Raw genomic sequence first — 22,978 nt, forward strand, 5'->3', positions numbered from 1 at the left:
AATCGCAACAATCTGAACCATTTACAAGTTTTAAAATGCAGGCCAATCTTCAGGAATTATAAATTTATTAATAAAGATACTAGGACTATTTTATATCTAGAAATCGAGCTGTGTAAACTTTCTCTCGATGGTTGGAGCTTAGAATATTATTTATTACTGGCGCAACACGGTTTATCCTCTGCTGAAATCTTTCGCGATCGCGAGCAACCTCTTGCCAATCACCCTTTCGAGCAGCTCGATAAGCAAAGTCCCAAGCGTGCATTACATGCACCTTTGGTTTTAAATTAAAGCGCACCTGAATAAAAAGAGAGAATTAATTTTGTTTTCAAATCTTTTTTATGATTTTACTAACCCTTTTCTGAACTTCTTGGCTATTGTTGTAAGCATCTGACATTTTATCGGCGGCATTGCAATCAGTACAACCAACTGCAGCAGAATCTATACTTTCGCTGTCGTCCTCAAAGCATATAAAGCTATCGTCGCTACATTCGGAAATACTTCTTTGACGCTTCAGCTTGAAAAGAGCAGCTTCTAGCGTCAATGGACTTCCACTTAGATATTGTTTATCCGACATATTTTTGTAGTTTTGACAAGAATCCAAATTATAATGCGAAAAATCGTAATTATTTCCCGACTGCGGTTGCATATCGATGAAAAAGTAGCAAAATGAAGGCGCAGGACTTGAATCAACTTTATTCTTAGGCGGCTTCTGCTGCAGTACCGACTGCATTTGGTTAACAACCAACTGCAAGGAATACATTGCTGCGGCGAGTGGCTGTGGCTGCAAATCGTCCAACAATATGTTCGTACTTCCTTCCTCGCGATTGCTTAGCAATTCTGATTTGTCTGAATCTGAAGATTGGGTATGCCGCGTTGCCGCAAATCGGTAGTGATTATGGATAGGGGAGCTCATGATGTCAATCATCGGCAAAGGATGCAGCAGTCAGGCAGTATAATTTATAATATTGATTTGTAAAGCATTTCAATATTCACTTAAATTCCACAAATTCCCGAGCGCATTTGCTTTCGAATATCCATTTCCTGCATTCCGCATTTGTAATTTAAGACTTTGTACATTTTTAGTAATCCATCTTTTGTTTGAATTTGTACGACAATAAAGTAAATTTTAACCTTGTTCGCAAATTGTGTTTCTGTACTAATGACTGTGTGTAAGTTAAAACGTGCATAACAATAATGCATACTATGAAATAGTTAGAAACGGTTGCGAAATTTTAGTGGCTGAATTATTAACAATAATTCTTATCCATCTGATAGTTTTTATCTTCGTTATGAAATTGTAAGAAATTTCTTGTATTTATACGTTCAGGAACAATTATATTAAGAAAATCGAATCCACTCGTTATTATTAAAAGAATTCTCATACTGCTCAACTTGTGTAAATATGGCAAATATTAGTGCTCTTCATGGTTATCTATTGCTAAGGTCGTTACTCATCTATCGATAGTACACGACTGTTCCCACTAGGCACGTTACTACAAGCAAAAACACGTTTGTGTTAAAATTAAAATGAATGATTACAATTAAATTTACTATACAAAATGGAAAACATTCAGCATCTGTGTAGACAACTTAAATATGCACTGCGTGTCATCAGATTAGCTTGTCATCAGATAAGTATTTTAAGAAAATCTAATCCACACGTTATAATTTACAGAAATCTCATACTAATCAAGTTGTGTAAATATAGAATATGTTAGTGCTCTTATTGGTTACCTCTTGCAAAGTTCGTTACATATCTATCGATAACACACGACTATTTTCCACTAGGTACGTTACTACAAGGAAAACAACGTATGTGTTTAAATTAAAGTGAATAATTAGATTTGAATTTTCTATACAAAATGGGCAATATTCAACTTCTGTGTAGACCATTCGACAACTTAAGTATCCGCGTGTCATCAGAACCACACATTTATAAATTTGTTTTGAAATGTTTAAAATATAAATAGTTAAAACCACTATCGTTAATCAAATATTTTGAAATAGAGGAATTTTCGCAGTTGGCTCTATTATGATGACCAAATTTTCGTTAATTTTTTTTCTGTAGGCTTTTAATTATAATATTATCTTGATTGGTACAGAAGCAATTGTTGTCTTGGATAATATCTGTTACGGAACTGGCTTTTCCCTTTGGGCCGCGCCGGCTGGCGCACAATCGATATCAACGTGCCAGCGAACGGACGTACAATACACTATAGCAAAACGAACTACAACAAATGAACAACATAAACAGCTGGAACTACAAAAAAATGAAAACAACAATAGTAAGACTCTAACACAAAACGACAAGGTGGCGTGATAATATGCTTAATCGTTTAATCTACCTTACTTTCCTTAGTTTTCTGTGGTTGGTAAGGGGTGACAGAAAAAGCTTTCTCAGTTTTCAGAGATCTCTTATGAAAAACAGTTTAATTTTGGCCGAGTTATGGGAGTGGATAATAAAGGATATTTGAGGACAGCATTTTCATTTAAATTTTGTTGCTGAATTTCTTTAATTTTTCGAGTAATTCTTCTATTTCACTATCGTTACAGACAGCATTGTAATAGCTTTGTTAGCAATATTTACTTATAGGATATCAATGAACGGTCCACTTATATGCTCTTTTTTATATATTTATATAAACTGTTTATGTTTTTGCTGTTTCTATTCTTCCGCTTTAGTTCTTTGTTGTTGTAAAAATTTTCCAGTCGCTGCCGTCGTTGGTGACGTTGTGTGCTGCTTCTGTTGTTGTTGCGATTTTTATTCTGCGGCTGCTGTCGCTATATGCTGCTTCAGTTGTTGACTGAATCTGGTTGTATTTTTGAACATTGGGCGCCAATTAAGCAGTTTATAAAGCGAATCTTGTTGTCATTATATGGGATCTAGGAGCGATCGTATCATATACTAGGTGTGTTACCCCATCTTGTCAGAAGCTTCATTTGCGATCTATATTTGGGACCTGCAAATAGATGTACTGCGTCTAAAATGCAGGCGCTAGTCTTTAAACCCAATTATGTCTGGTCCACATTTACCGCCGATAAAGCTCGAATTTTTCGGTGTGATACAAGTCTCGAATGAATTTTCATAGATACTTGAATTTGAACCTGAAACTTAAACCACAAACTATTTGCCACCATATTAAATGAAGCATGAAAAACCTCTCAAATGAGTTTGAGCCAAGATCTTTGAAAATGAGTTTGGGCCGATAGGATGGTTAGCAAAAACATCTCATTCAGCCGTTTTTCGCCATTTTTCCATGCTTAGTTTAATTTTCCAAAACTCACATAAGCTTACCATAGTCAATACTTCGGAGATATCTTCTTCTGGCTGCTATATACATTTCCACAAAACCAATTGCATACTTTTTAGCCATTTTTATTCATATTTTTTCTATGACACGGCCCAACCAGTTGCTCGAGTAGCGTGGTGAGCTAAGACACTGAGCGACCGAACCCCAAGCTGATACATTCTTTGCTTTTAATGTAAATTATATTAATTAACAAATTACAACAGATGTTTTTTTTCGTGAAATTGAGGCGATACAATATTTGTATAAGAAAAAACTACCACAATCCCCATGCATTTTGCATTATCTTATGTTTGAGCGTCGGATCAGCAAGTGAAGGTCAATTCATACGCTGCTCAAGTTATCACCATTTTTATTAGCATCTTTTAATTCAATCAGTAACAGCGATCTACGCAAATTCCCCTGCAAAAATCTATACCTAATACGAAAACGATATATTACTTACATGGGAAATGTGAGCAAGGGATGCGCATGCAAAGATGGGTGATAATATATTAACGGCTTTCCCAAAAAACTAATTAGCTAGTGTTATCACAAAAGAAACATAGTGATATCCATGTCAGTGCTTGAATAAAACGGATTTATATATCTGCATATAACTGATTTATATGTCTGTGTTTCAATACATTTATTTCATTCTTGGAAAATTGAAATTACAAAAGCCGCATATCCACAAATTTACAGCTTCAACTTAGTACGCCTCCAATGACGACGTTTGGCATTGTACCTAAAAGAAAACGTAAACATTAGTATTTTTCAAAATTAAATAAATATCAATAATAGTACAATTTGCCACAAAAAGTTATAGTCTATTTATAAAGTAGGATGCACATAGGACCTGATTGATGGGTTGGTTTTAGCAAATGTCGATTTTGACAATTTGTGGGGTAATACAGGGTCCACCCGCCACCCAGCCAGCTGTAAAATTATTCAAATTTTCTCAATTTGTCCACTACCATACCCGGCAGGTATATAACCTATATAAACTACTGGCATACTATACAGTTGACAGTTTTCTTGTCCAAGTCTAGCACCCCAAAAGATTTTTCTCTAATTATTCCCTTGTAGAGGGTACAATAATTTTTTTTACAAATTGTGTAATGTATATATGTATGTATATATTCCTGATCCACAGCCAAGTTTGTTTCCATGTAAACTTATAATTTTGTCATGAAATGTATGTATAAATAATATATATTTGATGTCTGTTTTATAAAGGTTTTTTAAGACGATAACTTTAAAACTGAGACAAGTTTGCATACATACAAACAAGTGGATTTCTGAATAATTCTTGAATGGGGCAAGTTATAGAAGATAAACAAACTAATAGAGGATCGTACGTTCAAAATGTCATGTCTACTTCTTATAGCCGGCTACGAGATTGACACGTTTATTCAACAGCATTACCCATCCGGCTGATTTCGTTATATTTACCGCCTGCAACAGAAGGCCGAAACTGTCTAAAGCTTCAATCCGTTAGCTTTTATGCGGCTGCTATGTTAACGCAACTGTTGATACTAGGCACATTTCTTGTCAAAACTAAATCGGTATAGAAACTGTTTTCATTGACCAACGCCTTCAAAAACTTGGATATTTTTGAAAATATTTCAAAAATTTATTTATACAAGCTGAACGGACAATTTTGCTGTTTGTGCCTTTCCTTTATTTACATTTCCTTGTTTATGCATTAGACCCCACATAACAGAAAAACCTCCCTAATTTAATGCTGATTAAATTGATATATATGAATATACATATATCTATTTGTATACAAACTACATGTTTGCAAATGATGGGCAAAACTTACCGAATAGTATTTCCAGTCCTCAAGCGAACCCATTGTGGGACTGATCGGTTTTGCTTTAGCTTTTTAGCTAATTTCTGCTTGATACGAAACGATTTATGTGCCGCCTAATGTATAAGAAATATTAAAAAACAAACATAATTAACATTTAATAAAAGAATAAACGATTCGTTCAATAATGTTTGATTATATTTACGCACCATTTTTACCAGCTTCGTCAAAGGCTACACCGGAAAGAGGGGTTGTATTAGGGATGTGAGATCATTAATTTTAAACATCGCTTTTAGAGCTTGTAAGCAATCAATGGGACTATCGATGTTTTTAATGTTTTGAGAACCATCGATTCATTTTTAGGAACTAGTGACATTTTCCCAGCTCTCTTCTAGAGCAGGAGCAAGCTCCAAGTATAATACTTTTTATAGGAATAATATTTTATTTGGACAAATACTTGGTAAGCTCTTATATGTTAATATAGATTGCGCCTAAGTTGCAGACGTTGGACAGTGAATAATTTACATTTTAACAATTCTGCATTAAAATTTATTTGCTGATGTGCTCAACAACATAAATATATGAATTTATCAGTGAGTGATTCCGGGTCCGGAGCTAAGTTCCAAAAATTGCCGCTACCTTGATTCAGGTTCTAAATTTTCAGTTTAGTGAGTAGTTCAATTGATCTTATTCGAAACGATGCAATTGTGCTCATCTATAAAAACAAACACTTCAATAATATACAGATTCTAAATTAATAATTCTAAATTAATTAATTGAACCTTTTATATAGCTTATGGTAAATATTGGGAATCTTGGCTTTAACCAACTTAAGCTCTAAATCTAACTCATAAAATATGTTTCCATGCTTTTGTTGACATTTTTTTCAGACAAATTTAAATTATATTTGTGGTCTGTCGCATTACAATTACTTTAGATTTATAATTACAACTGTACACTGGAGGGCAGACATGTATGTATAAACGTATGAACATTGTACATCTTTCAAATGCAGAAGTAAATATAGAGCTTTACAAATGTTGAAGAGTTTTCTAGTAGGCAGTGCCTGACTTGGAGTTACCCTGTATGAAGTGCCGACATAAGATTACTACCTTGATCCTAAAGTTAAGCAGCATGGATACAGGAGTGCCTATTGGAGCTTGCCATCCTTTGTCTAGTTAGGAATATATTATTAGTTTGCCGGGATGGAGCAAAACAGAATAAGTTATTTAGGTACTAATGTACTTTGGTGTGGAATTGACTAAAATCTAAATACAATAATTATTATTATTATGGTCAGCCGTAAGACCCAAAATTGCTAAACTTGCGCCTCATGCGAGGAGTCTGATATCTGGCCGTTTGCTGGTATATTGCACTTATGTTTATCAACATATTTTCAGGCGTGATAGAGTAATTGATCGCGCTATTCATTTTCATTGGATTAACTTCTATTCTTCTGTGGGAAAATTTAGAAACAATATCTGGACCCTTTAAGCTAAATTAATACCTGGCAATATTATAGTAAAACGGACTTGTTGCATCTCAAGCACCAAATAGGTTCCATTAATAATAATTCGCATAATGAAGGTTCTTCTTATTGCAAGCCAACTTAAACCATCTTCAAAAATATTTATTTAAACTAAATCTGAAAACGTTGATTTAAGCATTCAGTTATATATGTAGGTAGAGTTCATGGGTAGATAATTAAATACAAATTTAGCAAACGTTGAAGGATTGGAGTTGTTTTTACGCTAGTAACAATTCTGTTGTACTAATTTGTATACATGTTTAATTGATTACTTTTTAAATTAGAGCGTTCCAATAATTTGTATGTTTGTTTTACAATTGCAGAACCTTTTATAATTGAATCGTTGTTTCGGCTCTGAATGGTCTATGAAATTGATAAGCAAATATAATTTGTTTATATGCCCGTTATAATATTTTGGTGGTGGACATAAAACTTGGCGGAACGAAGATGTTTTTGTCGATTGCCCCACCGTTGATGGATTTCGAAGACGAATTGCTATGGATAAACCAGCTAAGCAATCAAAATCTGACTGTGTTATATGATAAATCAAATTATGTTACTCCCAACACAAAACTTTTAATTGAGCAAGCTTTCATTCAGCCACTTAGTCTACAAGATCAACAAATTCTTTTTGACGACTTACAAAAGCAAAGTAGAAATATCGCACATCAATATGGATTGACACCGGCTAAAGTATGTATTCTTCTATCTAATAGCCTGATTCCACTATGCTCAAAATATGTTACATTTACAAACTTCACATTTTGCGGTTCCATTGGCAAGTGTACCGCTAAAAGAAACAGCTGATCGATTTGATTTGATTAACTTAAGCGCCGCAAAGTTTTCCTACCAAAAATCAAATAGGGGCTCTACTTAATGGACCCTTTTCGGGATTTGGCCATCTTAAAATGTTAAAAACTGTGAGATTCGTTGCTATATCAGCTGATACTTTCTTATTTTTCATAACATCGATACGAAATTCGATAAATCATCGAAGAAAACATTAATAATTCGCGGTAAATACCAACATTTTTTGTAAATGTAACATTTTTTGCCAAAGTATCACATTTTGCAAATGTGAAAAACGTACAGGTCACATATTTTACATTACATTCGCAAATGTAAGAAATGTTGACAGTGGAATTAGGCTATAAGCAAGAAGTTGTTTATCTTTTGCAAAGAATTAACCAAAATTTATTCTAACATATACATATAGCTTCCTCAGCTTGTTGAAAACAATCCTCTCATTTCAATAGAGATCTTACTAAGGCTTATGATAAATACCGACATTACGGAATATTTCAACATTCTGGTTAATATGGACATAACACTACATTCGATGGAGGTCGTTAACAGGCGAGTCTTTTACATTTATTCTTCTCAAAATTTAGTTTATCATAACACAGATTTTTTCGGATTTTTATAAGGAAGGGTAAAGTATGTATGTTTAAATTATATTGCTATAGTATTTTTCAATCTAGTCTTGGGTAGATTGGAAAGCCACAATTTCACAAAAGTGTCGATCAACCGCGTCGAACCAAATTCTTGGTATATCTGTGTAGTATAGGGCGGTGGCAAGTAGTTCAGTCGGTTGAGGGGAGTTCCAGTACTCGAAACTATCTTTTGTTTTTAGTAGAAGAAGATTCAGTGTTTCCCCTAGTCGGGGACTTCCGACCAAAGCATTCTTACTTGTTTTTATACTCTGAACCCATTGAGAATAGGTAAATACGATCCCCGTCGCCGCCGTCACATAACATCATAATAAAACTTTTTGTCCCGACTGACTGATTGGTGTTCAACGCTCAGCTCAAACTGTTAGAGATAGGAAGCACAAATTTGTACTGTAGTTACCTTATGTGATGGAGGTGCATGCTAAGACGCTTTGGACGTTGTAGGGAACCTCCCGCGAGAAACGTTTGCATGACCGTTTTTAGTTTACCATACCTTAAACTCATTTCCAAAGATCTTTCTTCTTTGAGGGGTGTTTTACACTTTTCAGAAAAACCCATCCCTTCTTGGGGGAAATGGGGGTCAAAAAAATAAATAAGCAAAAACAACTAAAACCGTAGTATTTTGAACATTTTACAAGCATTAAACTCTTTGTGAAAATGGAATTTTTTATATTTTCAGATTGACTACATCTTGCCCTCTACCCACCGAATTCATCCATTTATACATTAGTAATTGCATATCTGCTTGTGAAACAGTTAAAGACAAGTACATGCAGTCGCGGTTGGTTCGATTAGTTTGTGTATTCCTTCAATCTTTGATCAGAAACAAGATCATAAATGTTAAGGTAAGTACCGTAATTCTAAAATGTAAAACATTGTTGGCATAAGCTTAACGCCTTAACGCAAATATTCTTACTTGGTAAAAAAAAAAAATAAACTTGGCATTTATCCCATCAAAATGACGACGACTATATCGAGAGGTATAGTTTAAAGCTGTAGTCATTAAACCATCTTCGAGTGTCTATATAAACTGATCCATATATTGTTATTTTTGCATTTTTCAGGTGCTGTTCATTGAAATTGAAGCATTTTGTGTTGGATTTAGCAAAATTAAAGAAGCTGCTGCTTTATATCGTCTTATAAAACACTTGGAAACCGGAGACACTATTCAAACCGCAAATTCGTTAACAAATAATAAATAATAACAGGTTTAAAATTATAAAGATGTTAAATAAAATAATTTGCGATGCAAAACTTCTAGCCTGGCTTTTCAGTTGGCCTTTCACCAGCCGACTGGCATTTCGCTTTTCGATAGCCTAACGAAAAAGACGAGTAGCACATCAATCTACGAATACCTTACAACAATATCCAAACTTGAAACATGGTTAATTTAACAAAAATCGGACTTAAAAACAGCACAGTTTTCTTTTTAGCTGCATCATTGGTGACTTTACCTATACAAATAAATTTTGGTAATTCCGTCCTTGATTAGGCTATCTACCTCAGTCAAAGTCGGCTTCGCTAATCGAATTTGGGTATTGTTTCCACTACACTGTCTATGTCTTGGAAATATTCAAAATGAATACATGATTAATATTATTTAGTATTCAGCAAATATGTTTATTTTATTTAGCCAATTGATAAACTCCACCAGAAAATAAAAGTTTATGCTCGCGAACTTTCCTTTGTAAGAAATGTTTTAGTTCATCCTGGGTAAATTCCACTCCTCCACTGTGCGAAGCAAACAGTTTAAGCATTTGATGAATACGATCGATCGGCATACAATCCAGGTTCGTAAGCATGCCAACAATATAAGACCAGAAAACCTAAAGAAATTAAATTTGAATAAGCAGTCCCAACACTGTTTGAATTATTAAAAATATTTACGTACCTGAAGTTCTTCTTCCCTTTGATCACTAGCAGAGGCCATAGCTGATTCCAAGTCTTCTTCGTCGGCATCCGTAATGCTAACCTCTTCGAACTGAGTCTTTTCAGATTCCTTCTCCAAAAGTGCAAAAACTCCAGGTTCTACCTCTGCAATCAGTCCATGATTTTGCCAAAAACTTATTCGTCGTCTAAGTGCGGACGGGGGAACTTTTATGAGGCTGCTTAGCTCTTCAATACTCCATTCACCTATGGAACATTAAACGTTTTGGTAGGGCAAATAAAAAAGGAACAAATCATACTTTTATGCTGGAAATGGTAAATAATTACAGCCTGCGTTGGTGGCACCGTCATTTCCAATACTCGTTCGCCTATTTCGATGACGATGTTTACACGTCCGGTCACTGTGCGCCAATTAAGTGTACGGTTTCCTTTGTAAGACTCATAAGCTTTCGTGAATTTCTTAAATTCATTTTCGAGCTCCTCTGGCAATTGTAAACTCTCCTTGTTGAATGACGGCCAAAATTGAGCCGAAATTATTAGTGACGAAATGTTAAATAATGGACCTTATTGAGATATATATATAAATATTCATGAATTGAGATTTTCGGTTTAATTTTACTTACTTTCATCACAATTGCCGTCACCATGGATGTGAGAATTTATGCGCTTTGAATCTGTAACATCTTTTAGCATTACTTCACAACTATGTAAAAGTGATTCACCAAATCTTATCTTTAATAATTCAAGATTTCGAATTTCCTTTTCTGAATTAAAGTCAAGTTGTGACAATAACCTATCAGCCATCAAATTGCGATATTCGACCATAAATAATTCTTTACTTCCATAAATATCTACCACCATGGATATAATATCGGCTGATCGAATCAGTTTTGAACTGTTTAACTTCAAGACATCCGGGTCGATTCCAAAAGGATCCGGTTCCCAAGTTTCCCAATCGCTAAATTCATTAAAGTGAGAATCTTTGCCAAATTTGATAAATTCTCCTTTAGCCAACTCTTCAGAAAGATCCGTTGGTCCTTCTTCAGTTAGACCAGTCACAACTCGCCTTACTGTATCGGTGCGTTTTCGTAAGTAATCTTTTATTGGAGCCGTAACTATTTCTAATATCACTCCAGTGTTATCTAGATGACGAATAGCTTTTATTGCAGCAACGTACCCAGTCAATATGTCCATAGTGTTGACACCGGGATGCAGAATTCGTGCCTCTAGAGAACTCCTTAATGATTCGGTTAAGTAAACTCGCATATCTATTTTCTCCATGCAGATCCTTAAATCGTCTATGGCAGGCGAAGAATCTGGGTAGTCTGAAATATTTTACATATGTGAAGCATACGATAAGACATAAATATAGTAAGATTTATTCAGTTAAATTGTTTTGATGATTAAATTAAATAAAACACTTTTTTCGAAGATTATCGCCTTCACAACCGAACGTGGGATATGATCAGGAACTTAAAGTTTGTATAACGTGCAGAAAAGTTGGTGCAACGATTTTGGAAGATGGGATCCTGCTTGGAAAATATACCTACCACATTGCCTAATGGTCGATATTCGAATACATTTGGCTATGGGTTATATGCCTCGTGTCGCTTTAGAATCCCTAAAACTATGTCTTTGAAGAGGAAACCTCACAAACAAAATTGCGAATCGTTTTCTATTGCTTCCGATGAATGTTATCTGGATATTCATTAAGTGAACTATTATTGGCACGTCCTGTTATGCGGAGTTCTTTGTTTCACATCCTTCTTTGCTTTTATGCTTTTACAATCGCACTAACAGAGTATATTGGAACAAAGGATCGCGCGTTACAACACGATTTTCTCCAAAGGTCGACGATCAGAAGGACCGAATGTAAAAGGCAGCATTTAACACTATCCTCGTAATTAACATATGTATAGCTAACTAAGAACTATCCTAAGCTAGCGATTAAAGGATAGGCAGTCGTCTGTTATTGCGATGTAGTCGGTTTCTGTCTGCCGCATCGTTAAGTTGCTATCACACAGACTATTATTTTAAACAATCTTTACTCTGAATTATGAATCACATCCATTAAATACAAATTAAATTCTTAGAAATCCAACATACGTTGCCAACTTACCGATTATTATGCTAAAAAATTGACTTATTACATTTTGAGCAAAAGTTTCATACATGAAATATGTTAGCTTGACTTTGAATGCTTGCACCGATTTGGGAATTTTCTCTTGAGAAATATCGTCCCTTGATTTCCATTCTGTGAAAATGCTCGTTAGCCATATCATTACAACATCGTTAATCCACTAAAAAGACAAATACAATAATAGTGTATCATTATTTCGAATGAAGATAATATATGTATGCAATAGCTGGCAAGGAGACTTTGCAAGGAAACTAACAATCAGCCATTCAGCCTATTCTACAAAATCATGCATGGAATATGTTGAACATATAGTGGAGGCACGATTCCCGCACCAGCCCGAGCAATGTCATCGCCCAGCTGTGGACAGTCGAGCTGGAGATTGCTCGCCAAGCGGATTAGATCTCAAAAGGACACGGCAAGGAATACAACAGAAGGTACAAGATGTTGCATTTAACTTGGCAAGCTCGCCAATTTTGCCCTACCATCTAGCAGTTGCTTTATAGGCTTCTAAAATGTAGTCGCAAAAAGTTTGAATTTTTGTATTTACCGTTTCAAGTTGTTTTAGATGACTTCTATCAAAAATTCCAACGCAGGTGTCGTTTATATGTTCCTTGATCTTCACCTTTATTAAAGCTGTCAAAGCACTTCCTGCCAAGCGGTCAATTAACCCCATCTTCAACAATTTCATATTTGTTGAATTCACCATTTCTGTAAGCTTTTGGCAGCAGCATTGGTCGAGGTCAATGTTACATCCAGAACACGGAAGTTCCGTGAATACCTCAGAATCTAAAAAAAAATTTAAATAATTAACTTAAATTAATAGCAGCAGTTTGCAGGAAGGATATAACATTATAATATATATTAGTTCGATAAAAGTAAAGCTCGTAAATGGTAAATTTGGCTAACGTCTAATTTTCCTCTTAGTAAACGCTCAGGAATTGAAATACTTGGTAAGATACCTCAAACCCCCAAATATTCTATTTACACAAAGGTCAAAATTTGCAGCCCCATAACTAGGTCAAAACTCAACCGATTTTCGGGAGGTTTGGGTCTTTATTCATGGTTTGGCCTCTTGATTAATTTGGCATCTAAGACCGGTTGCAGAAAGTGTCGTTTATTTTACGAGGCGGACGCGCTCTGGTGTATATCAAAATCGAAACTAAAACTAAAGACAATATTTTAAGAACTCGATCGGCGGCCATAGAAATAAATTTTTTTCAATTGGGATCCCCAATCCACCGAAAAAGTAAAAAAGTATAAGCTTTTTGACTGCGACATAGTGTTGACATTGTATTTTATATAAAAATATCTGTATAATGGAAATGACATACCAAGTGTATTCAATGATAACGTTGAGTCCTTGGTAAAAAGACGAAAATGTACGCAGTAGAAGTCACAAACATAATTATTAAACGATGGTGGTAACTGCGCTAGCAATGCATTATGCAAGGTAATCTTTGTGTTCAAATTTGAGGTTGATTGTGCGCTTTGATTAAGATAGAGCAATCTGGGTTTTATCATCTCGAGGCATTGATAGGCATCATATAGTTCATCAATTGCATAGATAAATGTGAAGAACAGCGCATTTGTATCAGTAAAAGCAGGAATGTTCATGTCATGCTTAACTTTATGTGGTTCTCCTTCAGAAATAAAGTGTTTCCAAAATTTTGGGACAAGTACATTACGAATTGCAGACTCAACTTCCATGTCCAAAATAGATGTTATTGTTTTGACAATGCCCATGTCTGACATATGCCGGTAAACATTTTCAATTACTTCATCTTTAATAGCATCAGGTGGCATAGTAATCTAGAAAACACTATTATATCAAAACCATAAGAAAGAAACCACTATTACAGCTTACCTCTCCGCCTAAAATAGGAAATATTTTTAACACATTTAACCACAAATCATTTATATCGCACATCTTTCTGTATTAATACATTTCTTGTTATTAGAGATGTATTGAACCGGCCTGAATGAGTTCGATTGAACTTGCGTCAGATCAGCATCGGTCACTATATGCGTCAAGCTAGCAACGCCCATTTAGCGATGATTTTTGGAAGCTGGTTCCGAAATCACTCATTTAAAACTGTATTTAATTGTTTTAGGGCACACCGCAAATTAAATTTAAATTCAGAATTGTAAGAAATTTAATTGTTTATTAGTATCTACAAACATTTGCGAGATGAGATTTTTACCAGCGGGGACCACAATTTTGAGTGTATTGGTGTGCCAAAATTCGAGAGAAGGGAACAGTGAGCGAGGATATGGTGCGCGTGGTCAAATGCGACTTGGATTCATTAAGCGTAGGTCTTAGGAGTTTAACGATCCTTTTATAACCAAACTTCTCTACATCTCTCATAGTCGCCCTATCTTTGACTAATGCTCTTGCATCTGGTCTCCGCAGTTTAATACTAGCCAGAATCACATTGACTCGGTTCATAAGAAACTTCTGCTTTTTGCCTTACGAGGCCTACTCCGTCCAGACCTACCAGGAATTATCGCCCTTATTCAGAAATACGTGCCCAACAGATTACGCTATTCATAATTCTTTGCGTGTACTATGAGAGAAAATCGTTGCTTTCAGGATACCTTCGGAGACACACTAATCATTTCCAGCTATGAGTAGGGGCAAAGCTTGCCGGACAGGGTCCACTGGGTCGTTGATTTCTCATCACTATCCCTTTATCCTATCTAACTTCGTTCTTTCTGTTTTCCTATTTACTGTATTTTCTTAAATAATATAGTAATTTAAGATTATTATTAATTTTTACTCAAAAACACTATTTTCTGAACTAACATCTTCCTTTTAAGCTGTTGGCTCTAATACCGTCACTAAAAAAATAAGCTATGAAAAGGGACATAGCTGGCCGGACGGTTAAATAAAACAAATATTAGAAATATGTTTATTCTAACCAAGGCTTTTACCACTAAAAATTATGTATTAGATATATAGATACAATCGTTTTTGTCGGCCATAAATAAATAATAATAAATTTAAATAATAAAAGAAGTTTCTTTATATATAGAGATTAAACTCCATAATAAGTATATGTTGACAGTAAATAGTAACATTTACGTGTATAGTTCCGGCTCCGGAACCAAGATCTAATCGACACAATGTGACCGGTGCTAACTTGACGCACATTGTTATCGAGTATTTTTGGTTCAGTTCGCAATATTATTGCTAGTTCATTCTTGTGATCCGTTTATCATTGCGGCGACCATCAGGAAATGAAAACGTAACGAATATATCTTAAAACGAAGAGTTAGAAGTCTATTTGAAACACTATGGCTCCAAATGTATCGATACCTGTGGAGCGCTACGAGCCTAGCAATTTTGGTGTAAATGCTATTCTATTAGGCCCACCAGGCTCAGGAAAAGGGACCCAGGTGGGTTATATGTGTAGACAATGTTATGTAACTACATACCAATACATGTGTACGTAATGCGCGCTAAAGTAAAAACATGATGTTTTTATTTTTATGTAAAAATTAAACAGCTGTTCCCATTTAAAATAAAGAGAACAAAAGACAATAACCGTATTATTGCAGTTGTGCAAATGTATGCGACAGTTACAAGTAAACATCTCCGATCTTAAAGATTAAAAATATGTATTTGTATATGATTGCTCAGCATCAATAGCCGGCTCCATATAGCCATGTGCCTCTGTAGATTTGTCTCTCTTGTTGTGTATATTAAGGTCTTTGTTTGTTTTTTTTTATAAAAACGTATGTTTTGAAATTGTAACAAAAAACCATTTCATCCAACGCTGCACACATTGGATGACATTCTATGGCCAGGAAAATTGTATGAAGTTTGGATACCTCCCATATGAGGGCAGACAGAGCAAGAACACAATTTAATAAATAAATAAATGGGAATACAATAACAAGGTAACATAATTCGCATAAAAACTTTCTAAAGGGTATGATTGCTTATATTTATATAAGGCCCGAACAGTTTTTTTTTTCGATCATCGATAACTTGCCCGTTCCCAAGCAATCGATTTAAATCGATATCGAAATACTGGTAATTTAGCAAATCTCAGGTTTTAAGAGCTAGTAACCAAATTTCACATGAAACTTCTTGAAAAGTATATACATATATCAAATATCTTTAATTTGATAGCTATCCACGCCCCTCCGCTTCCACTCCATAGATATAAATCAAATAAATAAACCATTATCCACCAATTGAAGAATTTCACACATTCACGCGTATCTTTATCGAATTCTATAAACATCATTGCAATTGCGATTGAATTGAACGCTTAGGTCACCAATTTTGCTGTCCTGGCGCAACCAAATGGAATAAAATGTAAATAAATATAAAATAATTAATTTATAATTCCTTTTGTTTTATTTATTAGGCCCCCTTGCTGCAAAAAAAGTTTTGTGTATGTCATTTATCAACGGGCGACATGCTACGAGCAGAAATTGCATCTGGCTCGAAACTTGGCTCCGAACTAAAAAAAGTAATGGACGAAGGAAAACTTGTATCAGATGAACTGGTAGTTGATATGATTGATTCCAATTTAGATAAGCCAGAATGCAAAAACGGATTTCTTCTTGATGGATTCCCAAGAACAGTTGTTCAAGCTCAAAAGGTAGTATTTTTTATTGAGTTAAATTGTATATATAATATTTTTTTGCTTAGCTTGATACATTGCTTGACAAAAGAAGAACGAGCTTGGATGCTGTAATTGAGTTTGCTATTGATGACAATTTATTGGTAAGAAGAATAACCGGTCGATTAATTCATCAAGCAAGTGGGAGATCCTATCACGAAGAGTTTGCCCCTCCTAAAGTACAAATGAAAGACGACGTAAGTTAACGCATTCCAAAACTCAAACTTATGAAATAATTTTATAACCTGAGCGAATTTTAAATATAACACAATAGATTACTGGAGAGCCTCTAATTAAACGAAGTGATGACAATGTTGAGGCGCTGAAAAAAAGGCTGGAGGCCTACCATAAACAAACCAAGCCATTGGTTGACTATTATGGTATGAGAGGATTACACTTTAAGGTTGATGCTGCTAAAAAAGCCAGTGATGTATTTTCATCGATTGACTCTATATTCCAACGAAAATGTAATTCCAAAATTTGGCATTAACAGACTTAATGCCAAAATGAAAACTGCCTGTTTGATTTTGAAAATTAAACAATAGTTTAATTTCAATTGTCATTTATTGAGAAGCACATTTACATAAAAATACTGTTTAATAAAACAATTTTAAGTAGAATTTTATTTTGTCAATCGAACTTACCCTGGAAAATTAAATTAGAAATCAAATGAACAAGGGATACGTTAGACGCGTAAAAGAGTTTTATAAAATAGCACCAATGTTAACGAAATAAAGATGGAAGTCTGTCGAAATTCACGACTTTTCAGTGAAGCATGTTGGCTGTAATGCTTTTTATGGGAAACAAACATTCTGCTCCATTTATGAGTACTTAGATAAACTTCTGGTATGGGAGAAAACAAACAACCTACATAAATGTAAGTTCAAATTTAATTTTGTGCATTTAAAAAATTAAATATATAAACAAAAGCAATAAATTCAATAATTAACAAGGAGACGGTTGTGCACGTATAGAAGATAACCTAACTTAATTAATTAAATACTGAATAAATAAATGATTTCAAAATTATTCAATACCAATAAATTGAATAAAAATCCAAAATTGTATTCGGTTTCCGTTTTTTTTTTTTTTATTTTAAATTTTCCTGGGGGTGAGAAATTTTGACCTATGTCTATATAAGATATTTGAGGGTACCATTTTTGCATGAATTTTGACCAAGCATAATGTTGCCAGATTTATATGTCAAATTGATCTTGAGGTCAAACCATGAACAAAAAGCCAAACCTTATGAAAATCAGATGAGATTTGACCGAGTTATGGGGTTGGGGAATTTCGGCTTATATCTATATAGGATATTTGACGGTACATTTCTAACATGAAATTTGACCAAAAATGATGTTGCCATATTTAGATGCCAAATTGATCTAGAGACCAAAACATGAACTAAAAGCCAAAGCTTATGTAAATCGGATAATATTTGACCATGTTATGGGGATGGGAATATTTGATCTACATATGTCTATATAGAATATTTGAGCGTACAATTCTTACATGAATTTTGACCAAGAATAATGTTGCCATATTTAGATGCCAAAAAGATCTAGAGGCCAAACCACGAACAAAGTGCCAAACCTCGTAGAAATCGGATGAGATTTGACCGAGTTATGCGGATGGAAAATGTTGACCTGTGTCTATAATAGCGGGTTTACCTTGGCCTTCCCCGTGGCATGTTTAAATAAATTCTCTCAAAGATCTTTTAAAATTATTTCTAAGCCGATCGGACGTTAACAAAAAACTTTCATTTTCGTTTTCCGACAATTTACCACTGCTGCGTGCGAAATTTACCAAATCGCTGAAACGCGTTTTCATTAAGTTCTTATGTACAGCTGTGAAAATAAGTTTGATGCAAATCGGACAAAACATAAGACAGAGCCCAATAAACCTTTGAATCGCAATTTCCACCGAGGAAGCTTGGAAAAAACACGTCTCTAAATATATTACGTACTGATAAAAATTAGAACACGAAAAGGAGGAACGCATTTTTTTTTGAATGTAGATCTTTAAAAATGAGTTTGAGGCCGATCGGATGGTAAGCAAAAAAGTGTTATGAATACTTACTACGCAATTTTTCCAGACATGCGGGTGGAGACCCTGAAACCCCGAAACCCTGTCTAATCGTGCCCCTTCATCACATAAGGTAACTACTGTGAAACTTTCTGTTCCCTAGCTCTTACAGTATAGGCTGTGCGTTGATCACCAATCAGTCAGTCAGTCATTCAGCCATTCCGTCAGAACAAACAGTTTTATGTATAGAGATATATATTCAAAAATATGTATACAAGCAACACAATATGTATTTTGTTACGTTTTAGTTTGTTTCAATTTAGTTTGTTTTTTCCCAAATAAATGAGTTCTATGGTTTTAGACGATTTCAAGGCTGCGAGTGCGGACCAGGCAGAGGGAATAATGTATTTTTATTAATTTTTTAGTAGTGCTTATTTATCCCTTTTATAATTAAATATGAAACACAATTTTCTTCTATAATCAAAACCATTTAAATGGGTACATACATGTACCTAAAGCAATTTATTGTTTAGTCAATTAAATATATTTACACACGGCAATCTCGCATCGTGGATAATATATTTATGTTGGTTTACCGGTAATTTAAATGCTGTAATTCATATTAAAATATTTTTTGATGATTATTGATATAAGATTTGCCATGCCATTGTGATAAAATGCATTGCCCCAGAATTTTATGTTCCATTTCATTGTTCCAAAACGAACGCTATAAAGCTGTGTGAGAACCGGAAACTATTTTTACCGTGCCCATGTTCATTAGAGACCCTTTCTTTTGGTAGCGCTTGTGTGGACGGTATGTACGAGCTGGTGTAAAATAAAAATCTTGAAATATTTTAACGATCGTTTAATCTTTGCAGCTTGAAACATACATATATAAATATGCCTCCTAAGTTTGATCCCACGGAAGTTAAGTTAGGTAATTCAATTCAAAACGAAGTCAACTAAATTCATAATTAATTCGTAAATATTATTGCTTCTAGTTTACTTACGTTGTGTGGGTGGCGAAGTTGGTGCTACGTCGTCGTTGGCCCCCAAAATTGGTCCTCTTGGATTGGTTAGTAAACATAAAGCTTTGTTTTTATTAATCTAATAATTGTTGTAGTCTCCCAAAAAAGTAGGAGATGATATTGCAAAGGCTACTTCTGACTGGAAAGGTCTCAAAATAACGGTATGCCTTACCATACAAAACAGGCAGGCAACGATATCTGTGGTTCCATCGGCTGCCTCCCTAATCATCAAGGCGTTAAAAGAACCTCCACGTGATAGGAAAAAACAAAAGAACAGTAAGTTATTTTATGCTAACGGAATTTGAATTTGATAATGTTGCAAATGTTGCCGGCTAATAGAGGGAAATTTCAATAAGATGGAGTTCGAATGCTGAAAGAAAAAGTTCCGTATAACCTTTTTCCGCCAATTTACCACAGTTGCGGGTGGAACTTCGGAATGCGCTTAAACACGTATTAGGTTTTTCGGTGAAATATCTCTTAAGTGAAAACAAGAGATTTGTGAGTGTAATTTCGAGGCTGATCTGATGTTAAACAAAAATGTTTCATTCAATGGATTCCCGCGATATTCCCACACTTTCAAGTGTAATTCCCGTCTGTTCGCCTCAATGAATGTGAAAAGATTTTTGAAATCGCAATTCCATCTAAGGGTATATTTTTCAAAAAATGCGAATATATTATTGATGAAATTTCAAAGATCGCAATGTAAACAACAAAAACGTTCGTGCAATCGTTTTTCGCTGATGAACGTATTCATTAGTTCTTATGCACGAATAAAACTACAAAGATTTTCTAAAATAGTGGATCCTTGGAAACTAATTTATACCGGCATTCTTACCCACCAAATTTGTAACCCCACATTTCCATTAAGGAAAGATAGACTCTCCGAAAAGTGTGAAACAGGTGGATTTGAAGAAAGATATTTGAAAACGAGAAATTATGACAATCTTCGGCACACCGAAGATTTAATAGCCTTGTAGACATTTGTTTTACGGCTTTCGAGATATGTGAGAATAGTAATGATCGTAAATGCAAATGGAAAAACTCATTTTGTTCGTTTTTTTTGGGCAGTCCATAATTAATTGCAGGCTGTATATATGTAGGAACAGCCCGGATAGCTTATCTTAAGATGCCATTACTCCCATATATTAATGCTTGAATTTTAATTTTCAGTCAAACACAGTGGAAATATTTCTTTCGACGATATTTTGGCAATCGCACGTACGATGCGTCCGCGGTCAATGGCTCGTGAACTGAAAGGAACCTGCAAGGAAGTTCTTGGTACTGCCCAAAGTGTTGGATGTACTGTTGATGGAAAACATCCTCATGATGTTATTGACGAAATTAATAATGGCTCCTTTGAAGTCCCTGCAGAATAAATTTGTATTCCTTTGCAAAATAATAAATAAAACCAACGTTTTGCAATCAGCAGTATAAAATTTAAAACATGGATTTTTACAAGAAACATTCATAATTAGTTTACATATATTTCTTTATTATTCTTCAAAGAAATTACCTCAAATTTTCTAGTTTACACTCATAGGCAATAAAAAGTACTAGAAAACTTTACGCACCCAAATGAATGTGTGGAAATCAATGAGGATAGTTCCCGCCAGATCCACACAAACAAGTCGTTTTAAATTGCATATCCTTTAGTGTTATGCCCAGCGAGAGAAAGATTGCACAAACAAGTCGTTTTAAATTGCATATGCTTTAGTGTTATGCCCAGCGAGAGAAAGATTGCTCAGCCGAAAGCCAAGCCGTGAGAACCGATTGATCAATGCCAAGCAGAGTCGCGCACAATGGACAATGTCTTGTGTATTGTGTGGATGTGCGCACAAGTCGATCAATGCATTTATCGCTAGCCAGAGCGGAAAGAGGAAACAACTTTTTTTGTTAACTAAGTCGTATTGGGGCTTGTCTATTTTTTACCCCTCTAAATAGGTACATGAATAGTAAAGCCAAGCAAGCACGTAGCGCGAACTGTATTTGGTCTTGGTAGAAGAAGGTCCTGTTAATCGGGCACTCCGGTAAAGAGTAGTCCAATTTGTTCCTTTTGGTCTTTATAATTTCAATATTCCTGTTCAAACTCTTTACAACAGATGTTTGGAGATATATTCTTCTCGAGATGGATTGTGAGGCGCGTTCTAGCTGCAGCATGAGCTGTTTTTGGAGGCCAAGATGAGTTTGGAGAAACAGCATCACATTGGATGAGAAGCGATGTGGAAATGATTTCAAATGAATGCAACAGGAACTAGAGGAGGACAGCTGAATTCTTAAGCGTGGGCATTAGGATGACGTACGTTCAAATTTCAAGTCTAGCTCTTATAGGTCCTGAGATCGACGCGTTTATACAAACGGACATGGCTAGATCAACTCAACTGTTGATGCTGACCAAGAATATATATACGCAGGTTCTTCTGCCTGTTGCATAAATTTCCATAAAACATTTATTATCTTTTTCAGGGTATAAAAAGCCGTGTGTATGATATCTATTTACAGGTTATAGCGCATAAGAGGGGCGATGTGCAGTTAAACAAAAACAACAACAGCGGCTTACTCACAGTAGCCATACATGCAAACGTTTTATATGGCCAGGTTTTTCGTGCATGCTGTCATCTTCTATTCACGAAGAAGAAGCCTACAAACGCCCTTGTAAGTGGGAAGGAGGTTTTCGGGTACTGCTTAAATATCTTGGATAGAGACTTGCGATAGCTATTAGCTGCTGGACTATCACTAAATATTTATGCTAGCTGAACCAACGTTTAGATTTATGACCTGAAAGATACTTTGATATTGAACTGCGCGGTGTACACTACCGCCCACCCAGATGTCTAGTTAAAGTCGTGGCTCCGGTATTGCCAGGAGTGTTGTATAACCATTTTTTTTTAAGGACGGATGGTATCCAATAGATGTTTAGCATGCTCTGCTGGTATGCAGTAGTTCGATTTGGCCGGGGCAAGGTTGTGGTCCTTCAGAATGCACGCGTGCCCTGATTTTTTTTCAAGCTGTTGGAGTAGCTGAGTCGTTTCTAGATTAAGAGTGATCTAACATGGAGATCTTGGTGGTGTTCAGACGTTTTCAGCAGTGACGCGACGGACTGGTCAGTCTGAGAGAGATGTGTGTGGGGCTTTGCCGGCCTTGCTTATAATGACAAGTCTTGATTTTGGCCAGATGTCGGGTAT

General features: G+C 35.2%; 5 protein-coding genes across 6 annotated transcripts; 3 read left to right on the forward strand and 2 right to left on the reverse strand.

The window, feature by feature from the left end:
- Positions 1 to 3,888: 3,888 nt before the first annotated feature.
- On the reverse strand, positions 3,889 to 5,450 carry RpL39 (ribosomal protein L39). Its single transcript, XM_064686899.1, has 3 exons — positions 5,313 to 5,450; positions 5,116 to 5,219; positions 3,889 to 4,035 (listed from the first exon to the last, which is right to left on the reverse strand). The coding sequence occupies exons 1-3, from the start codon at positions 5,313 to 5,315 to the stop codon at positions 3,987 to 3,989; spliced, it is 156 nt and encodes a 51-aa protein (XP_064542969.1). The 5' UTR covers positions 5,316 to 5,450; the 3' UTR covers positions 3,889 to 3,986.
- A 345-nt stretch (positions 5,451 to 5,795) lies between these two features.
- Positions 5,796 to 9,336, forward strand: Not11 (CCR4-NOT transcription complex subunit 11). The gene is made up of 6 exons (XM_064686898.1): positions 5,796 to 5,902; positions 5,994 to 6,076; positions 6,955 to 7,324; positions 7,848 to 7,987; positions 8,762 to 8,927; positions 9,147 to 9,336. The coding sequence occupies exons 3-6, from the start codon at positions 7,079 to 7,081 to the stop codon at positions 9,282 to 9,284; spliced, it is 690 nt and encodes a 229-aa protein (XP_064542968.1). The 5' UTR covers positions 5,796 to 5,902; positions 5,994 to 6,076; positions 6,955 to 7,078; the 3' UTR covers positions 9,285 to 9,336.
- A 342-nt stretch (positions 9,337 to 9,678) lies between these two features.
- morula (anaphase promoting complex subunit morula) lies at positions 9,679 to 14,109 on the reverse strand. Of its 2 annotated transcripts, XM_064686896.1 has the most exons (8): positions 13,974 to 14,109; positions 13,441 to 13,918; positions 12,657 to 12,895; positions 12,089 to 12,269; positions 10,593 to 11,294; positions 10,269 to 10,532; positions 9,974 to 10,215; positions 9,679 to 9,908 (listed from the first exon to the last, which is right to left on the reverse strand). In XM_064686896.1, exons 1-8 carry the CDS (start codon positions 14,034 to 14,036, stop codon positions 9,708 to 9,710), a joined length of 2,370 nt encoding a protein of 789 aa, XP_064542966.1. In that variant the 5' UTR covers positions 14,037 to 14,109; the 3' UTR covers positions 9,679 to 9,707. The 2 variants fall into 2 exon arrangements, with proteins under 2 accessions (XP_064542966.1, XP_064542967.1); XM_064686897.1 differs by lacking the exons at positions 9,679 to 9,908; positions 9,974 to 10,215; positions 10,269 to 10,532 and having other exon boundaries at positions 10,954 to 11,090; positions 11,147 to 11,294.
- A 1,191-nt stretch (positions 14,110 to 15,300) lies between these two features.
- On the forward strand, positions 15,301 to 17,363 carry Ak2 (Adenylate kinase 2). Its single transcript, XM_064686604.1, has 4 exons — positions 15,301 to 15,505; positions 16,486 to 16,722; positions 16,773 to 16,940; positions 17,018 to 17,363. The coding sequence occupies exons 1-4, from the start codon at positions 15,404 to 15,406 to the stop codon at positions 17,231 to 17,233; spliced, it is 723 nt and encodes a 240-aa protein (XP_064542674.1). The 5' UTR covers positions 15,301 to 15,403; the 3' UTR covers positions 17,234 to 17,363.
- A 2,149-nt stretch (positions 17,364 to 19,512) lies between these two features.
- Positions 19,513 to 21,239, forward strand: RpL12 (ribosomal protein L12). The gene is made up of 5 exons (XM_064686616.1): positions 19,513 to 19,582; positions 19,647 to 19,705; positions 19,770 to 19,843; positions 19,892 to 20,072; positions 20,967 to 21,239. Exons 2-5 carry the CDS (start codon positions 19,669 to 19,671, stop codon positions 21,170 to 21,172), a joined length of 498 nt encoding a protein of 165 aa, XP_064542686.1. The 5' UTR covers positions 19,513 to 19,582; positions 19,647 to 19,668; the 3' UTR covers positions 21,173 to 21,239.
- The last annotated feature ends 1,739 nt before the right edge of the window (positions 21,240 to 22,978 follow it).

The sequence above is a fragment of the Drosophila montana genome, unplaced genomic scaffold (assembly GCF_035044405.1).
Source record: "Drosophila montana isolate Dmon_TW-CO22-7 unplaced genomic scaffold, ASM3504440v1 contig_3200_1, whole genome shotgun sequence".
In the NCBI taxonomy this organism is placed as follows: domain Eukaryota; kingdom Metazoa; phylum Arthropoda; class Insecta; order Diptera; family Drosophilidae; genus Drosophila; species Drosophila montana.